The following is a 13638-nucleotide window of genomic DNA, read 5'->3' on the forward strand; positions in this document are numbered from 1 at the left end:
GCCGGAACCGGTTAGCAATCTCGAATCACGGGACTACGTGATTCCTTGACGCGTGTTGCTACAACGCTTTCGCCTGACGAGGGATTCCTTCCGAGTCGAACTAATCCAATTCGCTTTCAGTCCAGAAAATCGTCTCTGAAGCTTTATCTGTGTTGATGAAGAGGGTTCGAAATTTTGTACACGCTCAATTCGTTCACATACATCCTATCTTTCCGCAATGCCCGAGCTAGCGGAGGTTTCGCGCATCGTCCACTTCATACGCCACCATCTGGTCGGCAAGACTCTGACAAAAGTGTCTGCGCAGCATGATGATATCGTCTACGGCAAAGTCGGAACTACTGCCGCCGAATTTCAGAAGGCAATGGAAGGAAAGAAGGTCGTTGGCGCCGGTCAGCAGGGCAAGTATTTCTGGATCACCATGTCGACGCCGCCCCATGCGGTGATGCATTTTGGCATGGCTGGCTGGCTTAAGATCCGGGATGCCGACACATACTACTATCGTACCGACAAACCAGAGGACAAAGAATGGCCGCCCAAGTACTGGAAGTTCTTGTTGGAAACTGACGGTGATCCGAAGACAGAGGCGGCCTTTGTGGATCCTCGTCGTCTTGCTCGCATACGGCTCGTCGATTGTCCTGCCGAGGAGATTCGCAAGCACAGCCCATTGAAAGAGAATGGCCCGGATCCGGTTGCTGATAAAGATACCGTCACAGAGGAGTGGCTGGCAAAGAAAGTGAGGAGCAAGAAGGTTCCTGTCAAGGCTCTTCTGCTCGATCAGGCGAACATTAGCGGAATTGGGAACTGGATGGGGTATGTTCATTGTTCTTTTAGCTCCTAAGTACATTTGATGGCTAAACTAGCTCTAGTGATGAAATCTTGTATCACGCAAAGATACACCCAGAGCAGTATAGCAACACCCTGAATGATGACCAGATCAAGGAGCTCCACACCGCTATGCACTATGTCTGCTCGACATCAGTGGAACTGCTAGCCGACTCCGAAAAGTTTCCGGAGCATTGGTTGTTCAAGCATCGATGGAGTAAGGGCAAGAAGAATGTCCCATCTGTCCTGCCCAACGGAGAGAAGATCACTTTCCTCACCGTGGGCGGTAGAACAAGTGCTGTGGTTCCCAGCGTACAGAAGAAGACTGGTCCAGTGGCAAAAGAAGTTGACAGCGATAGCGGCAGCAACTCGAAGCGAAAGAGAGACCCAGTCGTGAAGAAAGAGGATGAAGCACCAGTGAGCGAAGACGAATCTAAGTCAAGAAAAGCTAGCTCCAAGAGAGGAAACAAAAAAGCCATCAAAACCGAAGACGAGGAGGAATCCAAGGCGTCGGAATCGACAACCACAGCCAGACGGCGCTCAACAAGGGCGAGGAAGTGATTCCATGTGTGGGGCTGTCCTGTTTATTGTCGCCACCTTGTCAAATATAACTATAATGTGACAAGCTCGAGATGAGATTCGACCAGGACATATTATACCTTTGGTCTAAACTTCTTGCTGCTGCGCCAACGCTCACATCGTTATCCCATGAAGCCTGTCTCTGAAGACATCGAAATTTCCGTTACCCTGCGCAATTGTCTTCGCATCGTCTAGGATCGCGAAGACGATCTTCTCCCACCAGCCTTGGAACTCTTTCTCCCGCAAGACCTCGGCCCAACAATCAGCAACTTCGGCGTTCGGGTTTCCAAAGGCGCCACAACCCAGAGCCCCTAGAACAAGCCTGCGGTGTTTCTTATACGCAGCGATCCGAAGAATCAATCTCATTTTCAACTTCATTCCCTCGCGATCGCGCGGGCTCTTGTACCTCGGCGGATCGTGTTGGCGGTCTAGTTCTGGTTCCTGGATAGCAGCCACGCTAATCACGCTCACTACCGGGAAAAGTTCAGGCTTCGCCAGGTCCATCAGCTCATGGCCCTGATTAATGCTCTCTCGGAAGATGAGGACGGATGGAGAATAAATAGCGCCGAGGAATCGCAAAGGGTAATAATGATGTTTGAGTGTTGAGCTTAAGCTGCTCCGGTAGCAGAGTGCCTCTTCTTGGGCAAGGGCTCCGTTAAGCCATCCTCCGCCAGGCCTTTTTGCGTTGGCCATATTGAGAATACACACGTGCTCTGCGTTGTTTTGATTGTAGGGGTATAGAGAAGGTCCCAGTCTAGTAGCAATATCGAAGGTATCACCGAGCAGTATTTCCACTTGGGCCGTCAGCCTCGGGCTGAATCTAGGATCAAGAGCTTCATATTTGGAGCCGTGACATGTTTGCCCGATAGGAGGTGCCTCGGGCCGTGTCGACAAAATTCTTGGGAGCAATGCGTTTGTTTCTTCTGCGACCAATCTGAGTTTCTCTCTTCGGCCTCGCCACGATTGTTGTGCTTCTGCTTGCGGCCGCTTCCGCCTTCCGCTCACCGGCCGGAAATAATCAGTAATTAGGTTCGAAGCCATTCAAGGATTGCAGTCTGAGGACTCTATGAAGCTTCAATAAGATCAGACAAATGAATTGGAGACTTCTCAGTGTGAATGTGTCCTATTTTTCCTAAAATCAGGCTCCTAGGCAGCAAGGAAGGCGCATTCCAACGGTTGGTGCCTCGGGTTTGGTGGGCCGGCAGAACAACCAGGGACGCGATAAGATTAGGCCAAAGTGGCAGGCGGTGGGCTTATCTTCGCCGATCGCGGGGCAACCACTTCAATCTCATCCGCCTTTCAAATGCGGTTCCGTCGCCACGATGACAAAGCATTGATTCTATCACAATTACTTTCAATCCGAGTTCTCTTCTCAGCAACTTCTGATAATTTCCAGATAACTTACTTTCTCTGCTTACAACAGGCTTACTGCGTGCCTTTCTGTAACTTCAGACTCAATTCGCGAAGCTTTCACCTGAAACTCTACGAGCTGCGGATCCCTCTATCAATCCCAGTTTACTGCGTCGGCCTCCGGCGTCTGCCACAATGAGTGCAATTCTCTCTGCAGACGACCTCAACGATTTCATTTCCCCTGGTGTCGCCTGTATTAAGCCAGTCGAAACCCTTCCAAAGAAAGAGGAATCCAACTCAGACGTACGTGCGCGAGCAACTCTTTTCCTCCTCCACCCCGCTTGGTCCAATGATAGGCCTCTAATTTCTAATTGTATAGAATCCTTATGAAGTGACCAAAGAAGACAAGGTTGAGCCCGAGAACCTCCCTCCGGCTCAGATTTCTTTGACAGACTGTCTCGCCTGCTCTGGATGTGTCACATCCGCCGAAGCAGTGCTTATCTCGCTGCAGTCACACGCCGAGGTCCTCAACACCCTCGATACATATCCCGAACTATCGCTAAGTGGCGTTGACGCTCAAGATGGCGAGAGTCGGATATTCGTTGCGAGTGTCAGTCCACAAGTGAGGGCGAGCTTGGCGGCGACCTACGGAATAGCAGAGAAGGATGCCGAGAACATGATTCACCAATTCTTGAGTGGTCCGCAGGGTTTACGGGCTGGAGGAGCGAAGAACAGCGGTTTCACATGGGTCGTCGACACCAATGTAATGAGGGATGCCGTTCTATCTCTCACCGCGGACGAGGTCAGCGACTCATTAGCTGCAACCTCAGGCACCACTGGATCGTCGTCACCGAAACGCCCTATCTTGTCTTCCGCCTGTCCAGGATGGATCTGTTATGCCGAAAAGACGCATCCTTTCATCCTTCCTCACCTGTCGCGCCTCAAGTCTCCCCAGGCACTCACCGGAACGTTTCTGAAAACGGTGCTTAGCAAGTCCTTGGGAATTCCCACTTCTCGCATTTGGCATTTGGCTATAATGCCGTGCTTTGATAAGAAGCTGGAGGCCAGCAGAGAAGAACTCACAGATGCAGCATGGTCTCCTTCCGCTGCTGAGTCTACCACGCCAGTTCGCGACGTTGACTGCGTCATCACCACGCGCGAGCTTCTTTCATTGGCGTCTTCCAGAGGCATTTCGCTGCCCAGTTTGCCTTTGAAGCCTACCTCTCAGCCACAATTCCCCGACCCAGTATTGAACGACTTCCTTTTCTCTAAGGGTAACTCTGCCCAGAATGCTACGACAGGTACCTCTGGAGGCTACCTCTATCACGTCCTCACGTACTTCCAATCACGCAATCCAGGTAGCGAGATTGAGATTCAACGAGGAAGGAACGCGGACGTCGTGGAGTACTTTTTGATGTCACCTGAACGTCAGCCCATTATGAAGGCGGCTCGTTACTACGGTTTCAGGAACATTCAGAACCTTGTCCGCAAACTTAAGCCTGCTCGAGTCTCGCGACTCCCGGGTGCGAGGACAGCGAATGGGGCAATGGGAGGCAGTAGACGGCAGCCGATGGGACGGAATGCCGCATCAGGTGGATCGGGCTCGGACTACGCATACGTGGAAGTCATGGCATGCCCCGGGGGCTGCACCAATGGCGGAGGACAAATCCGCATTGAAGACGCCAGGGATGCGACAAGCGCACAGACTGAGACTTCTGGGGAGGCGCCGAAGCCCTCCCCGCATGAACAGCGCGCATGGCTCGCTCGTGTGGACGAGGCATACTACTCTGCCGAGTCGGACTCGGAGGGTGAGGTCAACCCTCAGTCACAGCCCCTGTCTCTTGCGGAACAAGAGGCCAGGGTGCATAACGCCCTGAACCATTGGGCTACCTTCATGGGCGTGCCTCTTTCAAAGCTGGCTTATACTACATATCGGGAGGTTGAGAGCGACGTGGGCAAGCCCCAGGGACCACCGGATGCCGCTCGTGTGGTTGAGTTGGCCGGGAAGATCGGTGGTGGTTGGTGATTTCTTACATTTGATGACGACATATACCCTGTGATGTTTGCATATATGATTCCATACGGTTGCATCAGGTCTGCATCTGCATAGCTACGGATATAGATAAATAAATAGCTGAACATTCAACCTATTCAAAGACTATTCTTGCCTTCCTCCAAGCAATAAAAATGCTGGAATATTCACAAGTCTACGCCCATAAGGCCCAAACTTTGTTGCTCCTACCATATTATAGGGAAACTGATATAGACCATCAACCCACCGCCTACCCCAAAAAGCTAGCCGATCCACCACCCCGATAACCAACAATCAGCTGACTAACCACTCCAGATCCTTCTATCCTTTCCGCGCCGCAAAAAAAGCTCCCGCGATAATTCCAGAGCCATCCACCTACCAGCCCATCGCAACCATCCCACCTCCATCCACGCCATAACCCCTACCAAAAACCTCATCTTACACTCCGAAAGCAAAATGTCCCGCGAAGCCTACCAAGTCCCCTCCAACCTCGGCGGCTCCCAGAGCGCCTTCGGCGGCGCTGACGCCGGAGCGGGCGGCGCGGCGGGCTCCCTCGACGGCCCCATGGTCGCCTACCTGTGCGGCGAGTGCAACTCGCGGGTGTCGCTGAAGCGCGGCGACCAGATCCGGTGCAAAGAGTGCGGACACCGTGTTCTGTATAAGGAGCGGACGAAGAGGTTTGTTTTGTCTTTGCCCTTCGGGGTTCCGGGGTGAAGGATGGTTTTTGGCTGACTCGTGGGTTTTCTGGCTATAGAATGGTGCAGTTTGAGGCGAGGTGATTTTGGCGCTTTGAGAGTTGATGTTACTTTGGATGCTGGGTGGGGTGTCGGTGATATGGGGAAGGGAAGCAGAAGCAGATTCATCGGGACCTGAAAAGGGAGATGGGGAGGAGGAGCCTGGGCGGAGCGGAGGGGACAACGGGGTTGCTGTTTGAATTACGATTGATGTGCATTTTCACTTGTGGTGTTTGGGAGTTCATACCACTTATTTTTCTCATTCTCTTTGCGTTGTGGTGGTGGTGGTGGGGCGGTTGTGTTGGGTAGTCTGGGCAGGCTTCTTTGTCTTCAAGTTGGCTCGAAGATCGAGCTTCGACAGGAAGGGACCGCATGCTGTGGCCGTCACCGTGGCTATGGTCAAGCTGCAGCAGCTTACTGCTTGTGCATAGGAAATGTCTAGCGAGGCTTTTCCTGCCAAGTGGCTAGGATATGCCTCATCAATTCGGCATCTTGTCATATGCTACCCTATGCTTGCACTATCCTATGCTACTCACAACGTCCAATCAGACCGGTCTATCCGACCAAAATAATCCAATCTCCCAATGCTTGTCCGTAGAGGAACCGAACTATATAGCGCATACACACGTATTCACATAACAAAAGTCAATCACAGCTGGTTGGTCACTTCGATGAAGTGCTCGAAGCTTCGGAGAGCGGCGCCGCTCTCAATGCACCAGCGCGCCCGGCGGACACCTTCCTTCCAGCGCCCGCCGCCAGGTCCCCGCTCGGTGATCACCTGGCCATCGTCCCCAGGACCCATGTTGCTGGTCTCTGCCTCGCAGATCCCGGACGTTACCAAAAGGGCGGCCACGTTCTGAAGCACAAAGCTCAAGATCGGGTCGTCACGGGGCAGCTCGTTGCGCAGAATGCTCATGAGCTTCTCCGCATTGTCCTTGGGCATCTTCTTCCCGAACACCTCCGTTAGCGGGTAGGCCTTCAGGCCAAAATCGGACGGGTGCAGCTGGAACATTTCCATCTTGACCAGAGTGCGGGGGTTCTGGTCCTCGTCGCAGGAGCACTCGTCATCCCCATCCTCCGGCTGCTTGTACGCGGCGTTGGGGTACTCCGACAGCCTCCAGCAGTTGGTCGGCCCCGCGCAGCTGATCTCATCCAGGTCCTCCGCGCCGCAGACGACCATCGCCTTCTTGCATCCGTTCTGGCGGAGGGCCTCCACGAAGACCGGTCCCAGACTCTGGTAGGCCACGCCGACGACGCGGGCTTCGATGGCCCAATCGACAGGGTTGGCCAGGGGTCCCATGAGGTTGAAAATCGTCCGAAGGCCCAAGCCACGTCGCACAGTGTCGGCGTACCGCATGCCGTGGTGGAAGTTGGGCGCAAACAGGAAGGAGTAATTGGTCGCGGCGTACACTTTGCTCAGGTTCTCGGCGGTGACGGCATCGATCTTCGGAGGAATGGGTGCCACGGCCTGCAGGACATCGGCGGACCCAGAGAAAGACGTCTGTGCCCGGTTGCCATGCTTCGCTGTGAGAAGAAGGGGGGAGGCGATGATGGAGGAGGTGGTCGAGATGTTGAAGGTGGAATGAGAGTCACCACCGGTTCCGACGATGTCGCACTATAGCTCGCGAGGGGGGAACCGTCAGATAAGTCTACTATGAGGAGCGATCGGATCACTAAGCATGACATACCAGGCCACCTCTGTACTGTCCCTCCTTCTTACCGCGGGACTTCATAGCCGCCTTGAGAGCCGCCTTGTCCACCTGAACAGCAGCTTCTCTCATGCGGTGGGAGCATTTAGCGATCACCTCTGCATCGCGATCGAGTCCGGTCGAGTGCAAGAGCGTTAGAAGCGCGGCAGTTTGGATCTGCGAGAGCCCATCTTCGAAGATCAGCGCAAAAGCAGCAGCAATCTCGGTCGCGGAGACCTGAACCTCTGTAGCGGGGTAGGCGAGTCTCTTGAGGAGGGGTGAGATGGAGACCTGTCCCTGCTTGGTTTCTTGATGCGGAGCGGCCATTGTTCCTGACGACGAAGAAAATATAACTAGTCAGGTATTATAGCTTTCCCTCAAAGTGGAAAATGGAAAATATACTGAAATAAGAGGAGACAATGGAAGAGACCGAAGTCGAAAGAGTCATTCGGTCCCCTCCGGCGCTGCACAAGCAAACTTGCAGAATCTCACCGCCCCCGATTTCGTCTAACCACTTCGGGACAACAAGATTTCGTGCCATATTTTCGCCAGTCCGCAATCCTGCCCCAGACATTTTGATTGTCGCCGGCGTTGTCATTTCCACCGGACTTGGAGATCCTCACTTAGTTCTTGGACCTACTCCCTCTACTGTGTCCGTCTTTGTTTCCTCTTTCTTCACGCCCTCCGTCCACCCCCTCCCACCATCACAATGCCTCCTCGGATGCGTGTCTCCAGCGGCCGGCTCGCCCAGCCAGTCCGACGCCAGAGACTCTGCCAGTATGAAATGGCCATTGCAGCCCGATACGCCAGCACGGCGACGACCCCGGCCGCTTCCCACGAACAGATGACCCGCTCGCACGTTCCGATCGCGCACTATCCCTCCTCGCAGCCCCCGTCATACCGCCGACCGGAGTACCGCCGCTCGCAGCTCCTGCGCCAGTATACCTCGATGATCCGCACGGCGCCGCTGATGGTGTTCCTGCAGCACGACAACCTGCAGTCGGTGGAGTGGACGGCGATCCGCCGGGAGCTGGGCCACGCCATGCGCAAGGTGGACGAGAAGATCGCCTCGGAGGGCCGCGACGCGCCCGCGCTGGCGCCGCACATCAAGGTGCAGATCGTGCAGACGCGGATCTTCGAGGTGGCACTGCGCATCGTCGAGTACTTCCGGCCCGGCAGCAGCAGCACGGCTGCGGCGGCCACGCCGGACGCCGTCGACCCCGTCACGCAGACCTCCGCCGAGATCCCGCTGGACCCGAGCCTATTCACGCACGACCTGTCGCGCGCCGCCCACGACGCCGTCCTCGACCACAAGGGCCAGCACGAGATGGCGCCGCTCCTGGTCGGCCCCACCGCCGTCCTCACCATCCCCCAGGTCTCGCCGGAGCACCTCAAGGCCGCCCTCACCATCCTGGCCCCCAAGGTCGTCGGCCTGCCCGCCCCGACCCGCAAGGCCAACCCGGGCTGGCACGAGATCCCCGTGCAGAACGGTCTGAGCAAGTTGTCGCTGATCGCCGCCCGCATGGATGGCCAGGTCATGGACGTCGAGCAGTCCAAGTGGGTCAGCAGTATCGAGGGCGGTATGGACGGTCTGCGGTCACAGCTGGTCATGGCGCTTCAGAGCATCGGCTCCAGCATCACCAACACCCTCGAGGGCGCTGGTAAGAGCCTGTACTTCACGCTGGAGAGCCGTCGGAGCGTCCTGGAGGAGGAGCAGAAGGGTCCTGAGGAGAAGGGTTCTGAGGAGAAGAAGGATGAGTCCGCTTGAACAGGGCGGTGAATACAGTTGTGGTTTTCGGCGGGGGATGTCCAAGGTTTCCCTTTCTTTTTTCTGTGTATAATAACACCCATGTGTAACTTTTTCTTGTTTGTGTTTTGTTCTCAACCCATTTTAGCATATGAGATCGATTAGAGATCGGAGTCTACTGCTCTAGGATACAATGACCTTTCTTTTTGGATATCGTTTTACTGGAAGAACGTTGATCGTGCTTGCTCGAAGCTCCCGAAATAAGAGTAAATGGTATCTATTTATATGTCCACTATCGGTTGGATGTGGTAATCTTGCTACTTCAGGTACATCCCCGCCCATCCTACCAATCGTCCACCTGCGCCAGCCGCCTCTCCCTCACCCGAGCATTCATCCCTACAATACACCGCACCAAATCCCAGTCCCCATCCAAGCCCACCCAGTCTGTGACCAGGATGCCCGTGGACCAGTCCCCATCCTCCCCGCTGCCATGCCGTCTGCACAGATAATCCACCGTGGCGGGATTGACCTTAGCCGCAATCTTCTCGGGCCACGTGCCGACCTTCCAGAAATTGCTGGCGCTGAGGAAATTGATATAGAACGGATGGTCACGGGTGGCAGACGAATCCGGCAGCACGCCGAACGGGTACACGGTGCCGCCGGCGCGCTGGCACTGGTCGCGGACGTACTGGATCTTCTGGTCGATATTCTGGGTGAGGAGGACCTCGTAGAAGTCCTGGATGCACAGCTGGCCGCTGGGGCAGGTGGCGTCGGCGCAGTTGTCGGCCCAGCCGCTGGCGTCGATGCCCCAGCCGTGGCCGTCGTGGAGCTCCTTGAGGCTGTCCTGGATATTGAATCGGCGCAGCAGCACGACCTTGCCGCGGACCTCGCCCAGCGTCGGGATCTTGGGCGCCGTGTACCACCGGCTGCCGTCTTGGGAGGTGTAGTGGTCGCTGAGGATGCGGCTGAGCTGCTCGTCGGTGTGGGTTCCGGGCCCCTCGCGCTTGAGGGAGATGATCACCGCCTCCGACGGGTGTTCGGACAGGAACTCCTCGACCTCGCGCATCAGGTCCCGGAAGTACTTGCTGCCAGTCAGGGAGATGGGGAACACGCTGTGCACGAGGATCAGCTCGTCGCGGTCTGCGTCGTCCGGATACTGCGGTTGGACGCGGATATCGAAGAACCGTACCCCGTTGCGCAGCTGCTCGCGCGGACTGACCGCCTGGCAGCGCACCGAGGGCGCCGCAACATGGCAGGTCGGCGAGTTGTGCGTGCCCGGGATGGAGAGCGAGGAGAGCAGCACGTCGCCGTCGAGCTCCCGCATCCAGGCTTCGAGGTGGGCAGACGAGAAGATGGTCAGGTGCGACTCCGGGGTGATGAAGACGCCCGTGAGCCGGAACTTGGGGTCGTCGCTCATTGGCTTCATGGTGGCGGACTCGGTGGTCGGCACGGGGGTCTGGAGCTGGTGCTCCTCGCCCTCGACCTCGAAGATCCAGCGCAGGCGTTCCTTTTTCGACTCCAGAAACGCGCGGATCTCAGTGTGGACGGTCTGGAAGGGCGCGATCTCGAAGTCAGCTTCATTGTGGGTGAATGGTGTCGTGTCGTCGTGGATGGCGGCGACGGGCGTGGTGGCGCGAGTCACGTTGGTGAGCACGCGGGTGAAGTTCCTTGCAAATGTTTGTACCCCATCGAACGACCGCTCCGGCGCGCGGAACCGCTCAATGCGCTTGAGCCGGATTGGTGTCGATGTAACGTTGCGGATGGTGAGGTGTTCGGCAACCATCTTGTAGCGTTCACTTGTGCATAAGAGTGGCTCGGGATGAAGGATAGATTGCCCCCAATCAATGTAGATGAAGGCGAAAGATCTAGGACACAAAGGGAAAAATTTTTGCAACTGAGACCTAGGTCAAGAAACTTTCGGATAGGGCTGAAGCTGTGGGCGAGTCAAAGAAATAGCCTACCGGTAGGCATCAGTCTTTCGAAACAACGATTGGGGCGCAGCTTATCATTGGCAGTCGCTAGCGCTGAAGGAGATCCCCCAGCTGAAGCAGCAAAGCAAATGAAGGGCTCGGCGCCAATGGAAGGTAAGACTCGATCCACCACACCCAGAAACCTCAGGGATGCCAAGGGTCAGCAGCGCTCTATCAAACATTCGGTTGGTGTCGCTGGCTCTAGAGTATCACATCTTTCTGACAAGTGAGGTGTTGCCATGATAATGATCGACATAGAATCGCGGAAGGCTGATTCGCAATCGTGCTCCACTGATATATAAAGCACGGACCGTGGTGGGGAAAACATGGGTCCAGGGACTCATCCTCGAGTAGAATCATGAGGCTCATTTGAATGGTCTTGGAAATAGCCTTTTCTGTGAGCATATTCCAGGTGACCATGATAGTCACATATCAGTCTGGCTAGGCATGTCATTGGCATGAAACTGGGTAGGTTAATCCGCTGGAGAGGTAATGAGGGAAGGAAATAGAAGAGATCCGTCGGGTGAGATATGACCATGTCACTGACTAACGCACGGGTATGTCATGCACCGGAACAACTCTCTTATAAGATCAGGCGTGAGTCCATCCCGCAAAATTCATGAACCGTCAATGGTACTCTACCGGTTGATCCATCTCGATCACTCCCTCAACTATGCATACTCCAGCGGAAAAACGCACGGCCCGGAGAGAATGCGGAGATGCGGAGAAGGGTCACGTGCAATGACGCCGAGCGTCGGTTATCGTCGGCGGAGCCCGCGTTTACTTACTCCCCCATCACCCACCATGCAGCGGGGAAGCTGCCTGGGTTTCTCTTTCTGTAACCCATCTTCTTTCTTCCAGTGTGTGGACTGAGTTTAGATTATTATGAACGTGCTACGGTGCAGTGGAAGCTTTTCCTGGGCTCTTCGCTCTGGTCAACGGTCGTGGGCCCTTCCGACCAAAACACTTACCAATCCTCGCCGGCAATTTCACAGAGCTGCGCCCTTGTGGGGAGTGAAGTCACAAGTACTGAAGGATGTCGGCGAGGGTATGAGCACCCTAATCATTTCACTTGAAAATTTCCAGACGTGGTTGTGCAACCCAACCCGAATCGATTGTTTACCAACGTCTCCGCAGGGATAACGGAGGTCCAGATCATCCAATGGTACGTCGAGGAAGGGGCGCGTATCGAGGAATGGAAGCCACTCTGTCAATACCAATCTGATAAGGCAGTTGACGATGTGAGTTAATTGAATTCCCGACCCTCATGTTGACCTCATACTGATTTTTGTAGATCACGTCAAGATACGAAGGCGTGGTCAAGAAGCTCCATTTTCAAGCCGACGATACCGTCCCCACAGGCAAGGTATGCTACAGACGGACACTCATAAACCAGCGTACTAAATAATTCTGCGCAGGCTCTCTGCGATATCGAGGTCGAAGATGGGAAATACCCCGCCGAAACTCCCCCGCCTAAGCCCATCTCCGAACCGATCACAATAGCTCCGGAGCCAGCAATCTCGCAACCCACACTGGCCCAACCTCAGCAAGCCTCTCAGCCCATACAATCACAGGTCAACACTAGCACGTTAAAATCACCCTATGCAACGCTCGCCACCCCCGCAGTCCGAGGGCTGCTGAAGACACTGAATGTCAACATCGAAGATGTACAAGGGACAGGCAAGGATGGCCGGGTTCTGAAAGAGGATGTACAGCGGTTCGCTGTGAGGCGAGACTCTGGGGTCGCTGCAAAGTCTACGGTGCTCGAAGAGCCACAAGCTGAAACGGTAGTCAAATTAACGCCCATTCAGTCGCAGATGTTCAAGACGATGACTCGCTCTCTCACAATCCCCCATCTCCTGTTCGCTGATGAGCTCAACATCAACGCTGTCAATTCCATGCGAAGGAAACTTGCCGCTGATTCAAAGGACCCACGGAAAGTCACCTTCCTGTCGTTTGTTGTGAAGGCCGTGTCTCTTGCTCTCAACGAGTACCCCCTACTTAACGCAAGGGTTGACGCGACCAATCCAGAGAAGCCACAGCTCATCATGCGCTCGAAGCATAATATCGGCATTGCAATGGACACTCCCCAAGGGCTGATTGTACCCAACATCAAGGATGTCGCCAATCGCTCTATCTTGGATGTGGCATCGGAGATAACTCGACTTAGTGCCTTGGGCAGGGAGGGTAAGATCACACCGGCGGATCTCAACGGCGGGACTATCACCGTCTCTAACATTGGGAATATCGGAGGCACTTATGTTGCCCCAGTGCTAGTTCCGACCGAGGTGGCAATCATGGGCATTGGAAAGGTCAGGACTCTGCCTGTCTTCGACGACGCAGGCCAGGTCACGAAAGGCGAGCTCGTCAATTTCAGCTGGAGTGCCGATCATCGGGTGGTGGATGGCGCGACTATGGCGCGTATGGCTAACAGAGTGCGGGAGCTGGTTGAGAATCCGGAACAGATGCTGCTGAGTTTGCGGTAGCCTTCTTCCGGCTCTTTGGACTTGGACGGAGGACATATGTAACCCCTCCGAACGACAGAATAGTCTCTTCGTCGCCCACAAACTTCCTCCCATAGAAAATCGATGGTCTCCAGAAGCTCATGACACCGTGATAGTAAACAAGACTTATGGAATACAATATCACACTACAACTCTATACTTCTTACTATGGCTTTTTCCAACCATGATTCAGCAATAGAGCACAGTGAGTT

General features: G+C 54.9%; 8 protein-coding genes across 8 annotated transcripts; 5 read left to right on the plus strand and 3 right to left on the minus strand.

Moving 5' to 3' along the window:
• Positions 1 to 217: 217 nt before the first annotated feature.
• On the plus strand, positions 218 to 1383 carry BO86DRAFT_301952 (putative formamidopyrimidine-DNA glycosylase; the record flags this gene model as incomplete). The annotated part of the gene is made up of 2 exons (XM_025667516.1): positions 218 to 810; positions 867 to 1383. 2 exons carry the CDS (start codon positions 218 to 220, stop codon positions 1381 to 1383), a joined length of 1110 nt encoding a protein of 369 aa, XP_025532790.1.
• A 66-nt stretch (positions 1384 to 1449) lies between these two features.
• BO86DRAFT_73919 (uncharacterized protein) lies at positions 1450 to 2551 on the minus strand. Its single transcript, XM_025677622.1, has one exon. It carries the CDS (start codon positions 2440 to 2442, stop codon positions 1516 to 1518), a length of 927 nt encoding a protein of 308 aa, XP_025532791.1. The 5' UTR covers positions 2443 to 2551; the 3' UTR covers positions 1450 to 1515.
• A 193-nt stretch (positions 2552 to 2744) lies between these two features.
• On the plus strand, positions 2745 to 4866 carry nar1 (iron-sulfur cluster assembly protein NAR1). Its single transcript, XM_025676934.1, has 2 exons — positions 2745 to 3054; positions 3131 to 4866. Exons 1-2 carry the CDS (start codon positions 2947 to 2949, stop codon positions 4775 to 4777), a joined length of 1755 nt encoding a protein of 584 aa, XP_025532792.1. The 5' UTR covers positions 2745 to 2946; the 3' UTR covers positions 4778 to 4866.
• Positions 4867 to 5239: 373 nt separating this feature from the next.
• Positions 5240 to 5562, plus strand: BO86DRAFT_394692 (Rpo12/RPC10 RNA polymerase subunit family protein; the record flags this gene model as incomplete). The annotated part of the gene is made up of 2 exons (XM_025673241.1): positions 5240 to 5460; positions 5538 to 5562. The coding sequence occupies 2 exons, from the start codon at positions 5240 to 5242 to the stop codon at positions 5560 to 5562; spliced, it is 246 nt and encodes an 81-aa protein (XP_025532793.1).
• Positions 5563 to 6054: 492 nt separating this feature from the next.
• On the minus strand, positions 6055 to 7631 carry BO86DRAFT_352057 (anthranilate phosphoribosyltransferase). Its single transcript, XM_025669463.1, has 2 exons — positions 7206 to 7631; positions 6055 to 7132 (listed from the first exon to the last, which is right to left on the minus strand). The coding sequence occupies exons 1-2, from the start codon at positions 7530 to 7532 to the stop codon at positions 6167 to 6169; spliced, it is 1293 nt and encodes a 430-aa protein (XP_025532794.1). The 5' UTR covers positions 7533 to 7631; the 3' UTR covers positions 6055 to 6166.
• A 130-nt stretch (positions 7632 to 7761) lies between these two features.
• BO86DRAFT_384902 (mitochondrial 54S ribosomal protein uL10m) lies at positions 7762 to 9150 on the plus strand. The gene has a single exon (XM_025670985.1). The coding sequence runs from the start codon at positions 7915 to 7917 to the stop codon at positions 8971 to 8973; it is 1059 nt and encodes a 352-aa protein (XP_025532795.1). The 5' UTR covers positions 7762 to 7914; the 3' UTR covers positions 8974 to 9150.
• An 89-nt stretch (positions 9151 to 9239) lies between these two features.
• On the minus strand, positions 9240 to 10902 carry BO86DRAFT_384903 (phosphatidylinositol-specific phospholipase C). Its single transcript, XM_025670986.1, has one exon. The coding sequence runs from the start codon at positions 10733 to 10735 to the stop codon at positions 9296 to 9298; it is 1440 nt and encodes a 479-aa protein (XP_025532796.1). The 5' UTR covers positions 10736 to 10902; the 3' UTR covers positions 9240 to 9295.
• Positions 10903 to 11733: 831 nt separating this feature from the next.
• On the plus strand, positions 11734 to 13520 carry BO86DRAFT_384904 (putative 2-oxo acid dehydrogenases acyltransferase). The gene is made up of 4 exons (XM_025670987.1): positions 11734 to 11970; positions 12060 to 12163; positions 12217 to 12288; positions 12341 to 13520. Exons 1-4 carry the CDS (start codon positions 11808 to 11810, stop codon positions 13406 to 13408), a joined length of 1407 nt encoding a protein of 468 aa, XP_025532797.1. The 5' UTR covers positions 11734 to 11807; the 3' UTR covers positions 13409 to 13520.
• The last annotated feature ends 118 nt before the right edge of the window (positions 13521 to 13638 follow it).

The sequence above is a fragment of the Aspergillus japonicus genome, assembly GCF_003184785.1.
Source record: "Aspergillus japonicus CBS 114.51 unplaced genomic scaffold BO86scaffold_2, whole genome shotgun sequence".
In the NCBI taxonomy this organism is placed as follows: Eukaryota; Fungi; Ascomycota; class Eurotiomycetes; order Eurotiales; family Aspergillaceae; genus Aspergillus; species Aspergillus japonicus.

Excerpts from the sequence above, each read along its gene's own strand:
- nar1 (XM_025676934.1), top strand. The coding sequence starts at position 2,947 with ATGAGTGCAATTCTCTCTGCAGACGACCTCAACGATTTCATTTCCCCT. Across the intron at positions 3,055-3,130 it reads AAGAGGAATCCAACTCAGAC|AATCCTTATGAAGTGACCAA; the intron begins GTACGTGCGCGA and ends CTAATTGTATAG.
- BO86DRAFT_384904 (XM_025670987.1), top strand. The coding sequence starts at position 11,808 with ATGAACGTGCTACGGTGCAGTGGAAGCTTTTCCTGGGCTCTTCGCTCT. Across the intron at positions 11,971-12,059 it reads ACTGAAGGATGTCGGCGAGG|GGATAACGGAGGTCCAGATC; the intron begins GTATGAGCACCC and ends ACGTCTCCGCAG. Across the intron at positions 12,289-12,340 it reads ATACCGTCCCCACAGGCAAG|GCTCTCTGCGATATCGAGGT; the intron begins GTATGCTACAGA and ends AATTCTGCGCAG.
- BO86DRAFT_73919 (XM_025677622.1), bottom strand. The coding sequence starts at position 2,442 with ATGGCTTCGAACCTAATTACTGATTATTTCCGGCCGGTGAGCGGAAGG.
- BO86DRAFT_352057 (XM_025669463.1), bottom strand. The coding sequence starts at position 7,532 with ATGGCCGCTCCGCATCAAGAAACCAAGCAGGGACAGGTCTCCATCTCA. Across the intron at positions 7,133-7,205 it reads GACAGTACAGAGGTGGCCTG|TGCGACATCGTCGGAACCGG; the intron begins GTATGTCATGCT and ends CGCGAGCTATAG.
- BO86DRAFT_384903 (XM_025670986.1), bottom strand. The coding sequence starts at position 10,735 with ATGGTTGCCGAACACCTCACCATCCGCAACGTTACATCGACACCAATC.
- BO86DRAFT_384902 (XM_025670985.1), top strand. The coding sequence starts at position 7,915 with ATGCCTCCTCGGATGCGTGTCTCCAGCGGCCGGCTCGCCCAGCCAGTC.